Source organism: Nicotiana tomentosiformis, chromosome 3, assembly GCF_000390325.3.
Source record: "Nicotiana tomentosiformis chromosome 3, ASM39032v3, whole genome shotgun sequence".
NCBI lineage: Eukaryota > Viridiplantae > Streptophyta > Magnoliopsida > Solanales > Solanaceae > Nicotiana > Nicotiana tomentosiformis.
The window spans coordinates 107,311,078-107,320,191 of NC_090814.1; the positions used below are offsets into that span (position 1 = coordinate 107,311,078).

The 9,114-nt window shown below is 39.7% G+C and overlaps 1 protein-coding gene across 1 annotated transcript in view; it reads right to left on the minus strand.

The window, feature by feature from the left end:
- LOC138908304 (uncharacterized) overlaps positions 1-8,876 on the minus strand; it is a 29,008-nt gene extending 20,132 nt beyond the window's left edge. Inside the window, exons 1-3 of the mRNA XM_070198962.1 lie at positions 8,718-8,876; positions 7,376-7,514; positions 6,859-7,039 (exon numbers count right to left, since the gene is read on the minus strand). Of these exons, the coding sequence (XP_070055063.1) occupies positions 6,859-7,039; positions 7,376-7,514; positions 8,718-8,876 (479 nt within the window). The remainder of the gene's footprint in view (positions 1-6,858; positions 7,040-7,375; positions 7,515-8,717) is intronic.
- Between the last annotated feature and the right edge of the window lie 238 nt (positions 8,877-9,114).

The window sequence follows — 9,114 nt, forward strand, 5'->3', positions numbered from 1 at the left end:
TGTTATCTTCCTCAATCTTGAGACGAATCACAAGATCTTTCAACTTCATTTCTTTTCGCTTGTGCTTAAGATAGTTCTTGAAATCTCTCCACGAAGGAGGCAATTTTTCAATCATTGCAGCCACTTTAAATGCTTCATTCACGACCATACCTTCAACAATAAGGTCATGAAAAATAAGTTGAAGCTCCTGAACTTGGATTCCAACAGTTTTACTGTCTATCATTTTATAGTCTAGAAACTTGGCAACCACGAACTTCTTCAATCATGCATCTTCAGTCTTGTACTTCTTCTCTGTGAGGTAGCCCTTTCCAACATACATTTCGTTCTTGCTTACAACAACTTTATCAGAAATAAATACACATTTGAATCCATTCTTAACAAGCAAAGAAGTAGAAACTAAATTCTTCCTAATAGTAGGAACATGAAGAACGTTGTTGAGCGTTAACACCTTGCCGGAAGTCATCTTCAGGAATATCTTCCCATAACCTTCAATCTTGGCTGTTGCAGTATTTCCCATGGAAAGCTCTTCTTTGGGACCAGCAGTAGAGTAAGTCGCAAATGCTTCCCTGACAGCACAAACATGTTGAGTGGCTCCAGAGTCAATCCACCACTCCTTCGGATTTCCAACTAGGTTGAATTCCGAAAGCATTGCACATAGATCATCAATGTCATCATTCTTGTCCACTATGTTAGCATGTCCCTTCTTCTTATACTTTTTCGGGAAACGACAATCAGGGATTTTGTGACCGGTTTTTCCACAATTGTAGCAGATGCCCTTGAATTTCTTTTTGTTCTGCTCCTTAGTCTGTCCAGAAGACCTCTTTCTCTTCTTACTTTTTGGAGCAATATCCTCAACGATATTAGCTCCCATGATCGTTGAATTTCCACGAGACTTCTTCTCGGCTGTTTTGTTATCTTCCTCAATCTTGAGACGAATCACATGATCTTCCAACTTTATTTCTTTGCGCTTGTGCTTAAGATAGTTCTTGAAATCTCTCCATGAAGGAGGCAATTTTTCAACCATTGTAGCCACTTTAAATTCTTCATTCACGACCATACCTTCAACAATAAGGTCATGAAAAATAAGTTGAAGCTCCTGAACTTGGATTCCAACAGTTTTACTGTCTATCATTTTATAGTCTAGAAACTTGGCAACCACGAACTTCTTCAAGCATGCATCTTCAGTCTTGTACTTCTTCTCTGTGAGGTAGCCCTTTCCAACATAAATTTCATTCTTGCTTACAACAACTTTATCAGAAACAAATACACATTTGAATCCATTCTTAACAAGCAAAGAAGTAGAAACTAAATTCTTCCTAATAGTAGGAACATGAAGAACGTTGTTGAGCGTTAACACCTTGCCGGAAGTCATCTTCAGGAATATCTTCCCATAACCTTCAATCTTGGCTTTTGCAGTATTTCCCATGGAAAGCACTTCTTCGGGACCAGCAGTAGAGTAAGTCGCAAATGCTTCCTTGACAGCACAAACTTGTCCAGTGGCTCCAGAGCCAATCCACCACTCCATCGGATTTCCAACTAGGTTGCATTCCGAAAACATTGCACACAGATCATCAATGTCATCATTCTTCTCCACTATGATGGCCTGTCCCTTCTTCTTATACTTTTTCGGGAGATGACAATCAGGGGCTTTGTGACCGGTTTTTCCACAATTGTAGCAGCTGCCCTTGAATTTCTTTTTGTTCTGCTCCTTAGTCTGTCCAGAAGACCTCTTTCTCTTCTTACTTTTTGGAGCAATCTCCTCAACGATATTAGCTCCCATGATCGTTGAATTTCCACGATACTTCTTCCAGAAGACCTCTTTCTCTTCTTACTTTTTTGAGCAATCTCCTCAACGATATTAGCTCCCATGATCGTTGAATTTCCATGATACTTCTTCTCGGCTGTTTCGTTATCTTCCTCAATCTTGAGACGAATCACAAGATCTTTCAACTTCATTTCTTTGCGCTTGTGCTTAAGATAGTTCTTGAAATCTCTCCACGAAGGAGGCAATTTTTCAATCATTGCAGCAACTTTAAGTGCTTCATTCACGACCATACCTTCAGCAATAAGGTCATGAAAAATAAGTTGAAGCTCCTGAACTTGGATTCCAACAGTTTTACTGTCTATCATTTTATAGTCTAGAAACTTGGCAACCATGAACTTCTTCAAGCATGCATCTTCAGTCTTGTACTTCTTCTCTGTGAGGTAGCCCTTTCCAACATACATTTCGTTCTTGCTTACAATAACTTTATCAGAAACAAATACACATTTGAATCCATTCTTAACAAGCAAAGAAGTAGAAACTAAATTCTTCCTAATAGTAGGGACATGAAGGACGTTGTTGAGCGTTAACACCTTGCCGGAAGTCATCTTCAGGAATATCTTCCCATAACCTTCAATCTTGGCTGTTGCAGTATTTCCCATGGAAAGAACTTCTTCGGGACCAGCAGTAGAGTAAGTCACAAATGCTTCCTTGATAGCACAAACATGTCGAGTGGCTCTAGAGTCAATCCACCACTACTTCGGATTTCCAACTAGGTTGAATTCCGAAAGCATTGCACATAGATCATGAATGTCATCATTCTTCTCCACTAAGTTGGCCTGTCCCTTCTTCTTATACTTTTTCGGGAGACAACAATCAGGGGCTTTGTGACCGGTTTTTCCACAATTGTAGCAGCTGCCCTTGAATTTCTTTTTGTTCTGCTCCTTAGTCTGTCCAGAAGACCTCTTTCTCTTCTTACTTTTTGGAGCAATCTCCTCAACGATATTAGCTCCCATGATCGTTGAATTTCCACGAGACTTCTTCTCGGCTGTTTTGTTATCTTCCTCAATCTTGAGACGAATCACAAGATCTTCCAACTTTATTTCTTCGCGCTTGCGCTAAAGATAGTTCTTGAAATCACTCCACGAAGGAGGCAATTTTTCAATCATTGCAGCCACTTGAAATTCTTCATTCACGACCATACCTTCAGCAATAAGGTCATGAAAAATAAGTTGAAGCTCCTGAACTTGGATTCCAACAGTTTTACTGTCTATCATTTTATAGTCTACAAACTTGGCAACCACGAACTTCTTCAAGCATGCATCTTCAGTCTTGTACTTCTTCTCTGTGAGGTAGCCCTTTCCAACATACATTTCGTTCTTGCTTACAACAACTTTATCAGAAACAAATACACATTTGAATCCATTCTTAACAAGCAAAGAAGTAGAAACTAAATTCTTCCTAATAGTAGGAACATGAAGAACGTTGTTGAGCGTTAACACCTTGCCGGAAGTCATCTTCAGGAATATCTTCCCATAACCTTCAATCTTGGCTGTTGCAGTATTTACCATGGAAAGCTCTTATTTGGTACCAGCAGTAGAGTAAGTCGCAAATGCTTCCTTGACAGCACAAACATGTTGAGTGGCTCCAGAGTTAATCCACCACTCCTTCGGATTTCAAACTAGGTTGCATTCCGAAAGCATTGCACACAGATCATCAATGTCATCATTCTTCTCCACTATGTTGGCCTGTCCCTTCTTCTTATACTTTTTTGGAAGATGACAATCAGGGGCTTTGTGACCGGTTTTTCCACAATTGTAGCAGCTGCCCTTGAATTTCTTTTTGTTCTGCTCCTTAGTCTGTCCAGAAGTCTTCTTTCTCTTCTTACTTTTTGGATCAATCTCCTCAACGATATTAGCTCCCATGATCGTTGAATTTCCACGAGACTTCTTCTCGGCTGTTTTGTTATCTTCCTCAATCTTGAGACGAATCACAAGATCTTCCAACTTCATTTCTTTGCGCTTGTGCTTAAGATAGTTCTTGAAATCTCTCCACGAAGGAGGCAATTTTTCAATCATTGCAGCCACTTTAAATGCTTCATTCACGACCATACCTTCAACAATAAGGTCATGAAAAATAAGTTGAAGCTCCTGAACTTGGATTCCAGCAGTTTTACTGTCTATCATTTTATAGTCTAGAAACTTGGCAACCACGAACTTCTTCAGGCATGCATCTTCAGTCTTGTACTTCTTCTCTGTGAGGTAGCCCTTTCCAACATACATTTCGTTCTTGCTTACAACAACTTTATCAGAAACAAATACACATTTGAATCCATTCTTAACAAGAAAAGAAGTAGAAACTAAATTCTTCCTAATAGTAGGAACATGAAGAATGTTGTTGAGCGTTAACACCTTGCCGGAAGTCATCTTCAGGAATATCTTCCCAAAACCTTCAGTCTTGGCTGTTGCAGTATTTCCCATGGAAAGATCTTCTTCGGGACCGGCAGTAGAGTAAGTCGCAAATGCTTCCTTGATAGCACAAACATGTCGAGTGGCTCTAGAGTCAATCCACCACTCCTTCGGATTTCCAACTAGGTTGAATTCCGAAAGCATTGCACATAGATCATCAATGTCATCATTCTTGTCCACTATGTTGGCATGTCCCTTCTTCTTATACTTTTTCGGGAGACGACAATCAGGGGTTTTGTGACCGATTTTTCCATAATTTTAGCAGCTGCCCTTGAATTTCTTTTTGTTCTGCTCCTTAGTCTGTCCAGAAGACCTCTTTCTCTTTTTACTTTTTGGAGCAATATCCTCAATGATATTAGCTCCCATGATCGTTGAATTTCCACGAGACTTCTTCTCGGATGTTTTGTTATCTTCCTCAATCTTGAGACGAATCACAAGATCTTCCAACTTTATTTCTTTGCGCTTGTGCTTAAGATAGTTCTTGAAATCTCTCCACGAAGGAGGCAATTTTTCAATCATTGTAGCCACTTTAAATGCTTCATTCACGACCATACCTTCAACAATAAGGTCATGAAAAATAAGTTGAAGCTCCTGAACTTGGATTCCAACAGTTTTACTGTCTATCATTTTATAGTCTAGAAACTTGGCAACCACGAACTTCTTCAATCATGCATCTTCAGTCTTGTACTTCTTCTCTGTGAGGTAGCCCTTTCCAACATACATTTCGTTCTTGCTTACAACAACTTTATCAGAAATAAATACACATTTGAATCCATTCTTAACAAGCAAAGAAGTAGAAACTAAATTCTTCCTAATAGTAGGAACATGAAGAACGTTGTTGAGCGTTAACACCTTGCCGGAAGTCATCTTCAGGAATATCTTACCATAACCTTCAATCTTGGCTGTTGCAGTATTTCCCGTGGAAAGCTCTTCTTTGGGACCAGCAGTAGAGTAAGTCGCAAATGCTTCCCTGACAGCACAAACATGTTGAGTGGCTCCAGAGTCAATCCACCACTCCTTCGGATTTCCAACTAGGTTGAATTCCGAAAGCATTGCACATAGATCATCAATGTCATCATTCTTGTCCACTATGTTAGCATGTCCCTTCTTCTTATACTTTTTCGGGAAACGACAATCAGGAATTTTGTGACCGGTTTTTCCACAATTGTAGCAGATGCCCTTGAATTTCTTTTTGTTCTGCTCCTTAGTCTGTCCAGAAGACCTCTTTCTCTTCTTACTTTTTGGAGCAATATCCTCAACGATATTAGCTCCCATGATCGTTGAATTTCCATGAGACTTCTTCTCGGCTGTTTTGTTATCTTCCTCAATCTTGAGACGAATCACATGATCTTCCAACTTTATTTCTTTGCGCTTGTGCTTAAGATAGTTCTTGAAATCTCTCCATGAAGGAGGCAATTTTTCAACCATTGTAGCCACTTTAAATTCTTCATTCACGACCATACCTTCAACAATAAGGTCATGAAAAATAAGTTGAAGCTCCTGAACTTGGATTCCAACAGTTTTACTGTCTATCATTTTATAGTCTAGAAACTTGGCAACCACGAACTTCTTCAAGCATGCATCTTCAGTCTTGTACTTCTTCTCTGTGAGGTAGCCCTTTCCAACATACATTTCGTTCTTGCTTACAACAACTTTATCAGAAACAAATACACATTTGAATCCATTCTTAACAAGCAAAGAAGTAGAAACTAAATTCTTCCTAATAGTAGGAACATGAAGAACGTTGTTGAGCGTTAACACCTTGCCGGAAGTCATCTTCAGGAATATCTTCCCATAACCTTCAATCTTGGCTTTTGCAGTATTTCCCATGGAAAGCTCTTCTTCGGGACCAGCAGTAGAGTAAGTCGCAAATGCTTCCTTGACAGCACAAACTTGTCCAGTGGCTCCAGAGCCAATCCACCACTCCATCGGATTTCCAACTAGGTTGCATTCCGAAAACATTGCACACAGATCATCAATGTCATCATTCTTCTCCACTATGATGGCCTGTCCCTTCTTCTTATACTTTTTCGGGAGATGACAATCAGGGGCTTTGTGACCGGTTTTTCCACAATTGTAGCAGCTGCCCTTGAATTTCTTTTTGTTCTGCTCCTTAGTCTGTCCAGAAGACCTCTTTCTCTTCTTACTTTTTGGAGCAATCTCCTCAACGATATTAGCTCCCATGATCGTTGAATTTCCACGATACTTCTTCCAGAAGACCTCTTTCTCTTCTTACTTTTTTGAGCAATCTCCTCAACGATATTAGCTCCCATGATCGTTGAATTTCCATGATACTTCTTCTCGGCTGTTTCGTTATCTTCCTCAATCTTGAGACGAATCACAAGATCTTTCAACTTCATTTCTTTGCGCTTGTGCTTAAGATAGTTCTTGAAATCTCTCCACGAAGGAGGCAATTTTTCAATCATTGCAGCAACTTTAAGTGCTTCATTCACGACCATACCTTCAGCAATAAGGTCATGAAAAATAAGTTGAAGCTCCTGAACTTGGATTCCAACAGTTTTACTGTCTATCATTTTATAGTCCAGAAACTTGGCAACCATGAACTTCTTCAAGCATGCATCTTCAGTCTTGTACTTCTTCTCTGTGAGGTAGCCCTTTCCAACATACATTTCGTTCTTGCTTACAATAACTTTATCAGAAACAAATACACATTTGAATCCATTCTTAACAAGCAAAGAAGTAGAAACTAAATTCTTCCTAATAGTAGGGACATGAAGGACGTTGTTGAGCGTTAACACCTTGCCGGAAGTCATCTTCAGGAATATCTTCCCATAACCTTCAATCTTGGCTGTTGCAGTATTTCCCATGGAAAGAACTTCTTCGGGACCAGCAGTAGAGTAAGTCACAAATGCTTCCTTGATAGCACAAACATGTCGAGTGGCTCTAGAGTCAATCCACCACTACTTCGGATTTCCAACTAGGTTGAATTCCGAAAGCATTGCACATAGATCATGAATGTCATCATTCTTCTCCACTATGTTGGCCTGTCCCTTCTTCTTATACATTTTCGGGAGACAACAATCAGGGGCTTTGTGACCGGTTTTTCCACAATTGTAGCAGCTGCCCTTGAATTTCTTTTTGTTCTGCTCCTTAGTCTGTCCAGAAGACCTCTTTCTCTTCTTACTTTTTGGAGCAATCTCCTCAACGATATTAGCTCCCATGATCGTTGAATTTCCACGAGACTTCTTCTCGGCTATTTTGTTATCTTTCTCAATCTTGAGACGAATCACAAGATCTTCCAACTTTATTTCTTCGCGCTTGCGCTAAAGATAGTTCTTGAAATCACTCCACGAAGGAGGCAATTTTTCAATCATTGCAGCCACTTGAAATTCTTCATTCACGACCATACCTTCAGCAATAAGGTCATGAAAAATAAGTTGAAGCTCCTGAACTTGGATTCCAACAGTTTTACTGTCTATCATTTTATAGTCTACAAACTTGGCAACCACGAACTTCTTCAAGCATGCATCTTCAGTCTTGTACTTCTTCTCTGTGAGGTAGCCCTTTCCAACATACATTTCGTTCTTGCTTACAACAACTTTATCAGAAACAAATACACATTTGAATCCATTCTTAACAAGCAAAGAAGTAGAAACTAAATTCTTCCTAATAGTAGGAACATGAAGAACGTTGTTGAGCGTTAACACCTTGCCGGAAGTCATCTTCAGGAATATCTTCCCATAACCTTCAATCTTGGCTGTTGCAGTATTTACCATGGAAAGCTCTTATTTGGTACCAGCAGTAGAGTAAGTCACAAATGCTTCCTTGACAGCACAAACATGTTGAGTGGCTCCAGAGTTAATCCACCACTCCTTCGGATTTCAAACTAGGTTGCATTCCGAAAGCATTGCACACAGATCATCAATGTCATCATTCTTCTCCACTATGTTGGCCTGTCCCTTCTTCTTATACTTTTTTGGAAGATGACAATCAGGGGCTTTGTGACCGGTTTTTCCACAATTGTAGCAGCTGCCCTTGAATTTCTTTTTGTTCTGCTCCTTAGTCTGTCCAGAAGTCTTCTTTCTCTTCTTACTTTTTGGATCAATCTCCTCAACGATATTAGCTCCCATGATCGTTGAATTTCCACGAGACTTCTTCTCGGCTGTTTTGTTATCTTCCTCAATCTTGAGACGAATCACAAGATCTTCCAACTTCATTTCTTTGCGCTTGTGCTTAAGATAGTTCTTGAAATCTCTCCACGAAGGAGGCAATTTTTCAATCATTGCAGCCACTTTAAATGCTTCATTCACGACCATACCTTCAACAATAAGGTCATGAAAAATAAGTTGAAGCTCCTGAACTTGGATTCCAGCAGTTTTACTGTCTATCATTTTATAGTCTAGAAACTTGGCAACCACGAACTTCTTCAGGCATGCATCTTCAGTCTTGTACTTCTTCTCTGTGAGGTAGCCCTTTCCAACATACATTTCGTTCTTGCTTACAACAACTTTATCAGAAACAAATACACATTTGAATCCATTCTTAACAAGAAAAGAAGTAGAAACTAAATTCTTCCTAATAGTAGGAACATGAAGAATGTTGTTAAGCGTTAACACCTTGCCGGAAGTCATCTTCAGGAATATCTTCCCAAAACCTTCAGTCTTGGCTGTTGCAGTATTTCCCATGGAAAGATCTTCTTCGGGACCGGCAGTAGAGTAAGTCGCAAATGCTTCCTTGATAGCACAAACATGTCGAGTGGCTCTAGAGTCAATCCACCACTCCTTCGGATTTCCAACTAGGTTGAATTCCGAAAGCATTGCACATAGATCATCAATGTCATCATTCTTGTCAACTATGTTGGCATGTCCCTTCTTCTTATACTTTTTCGGGAGACGACAATCAGGGGTTTTGTGACCGATTTTT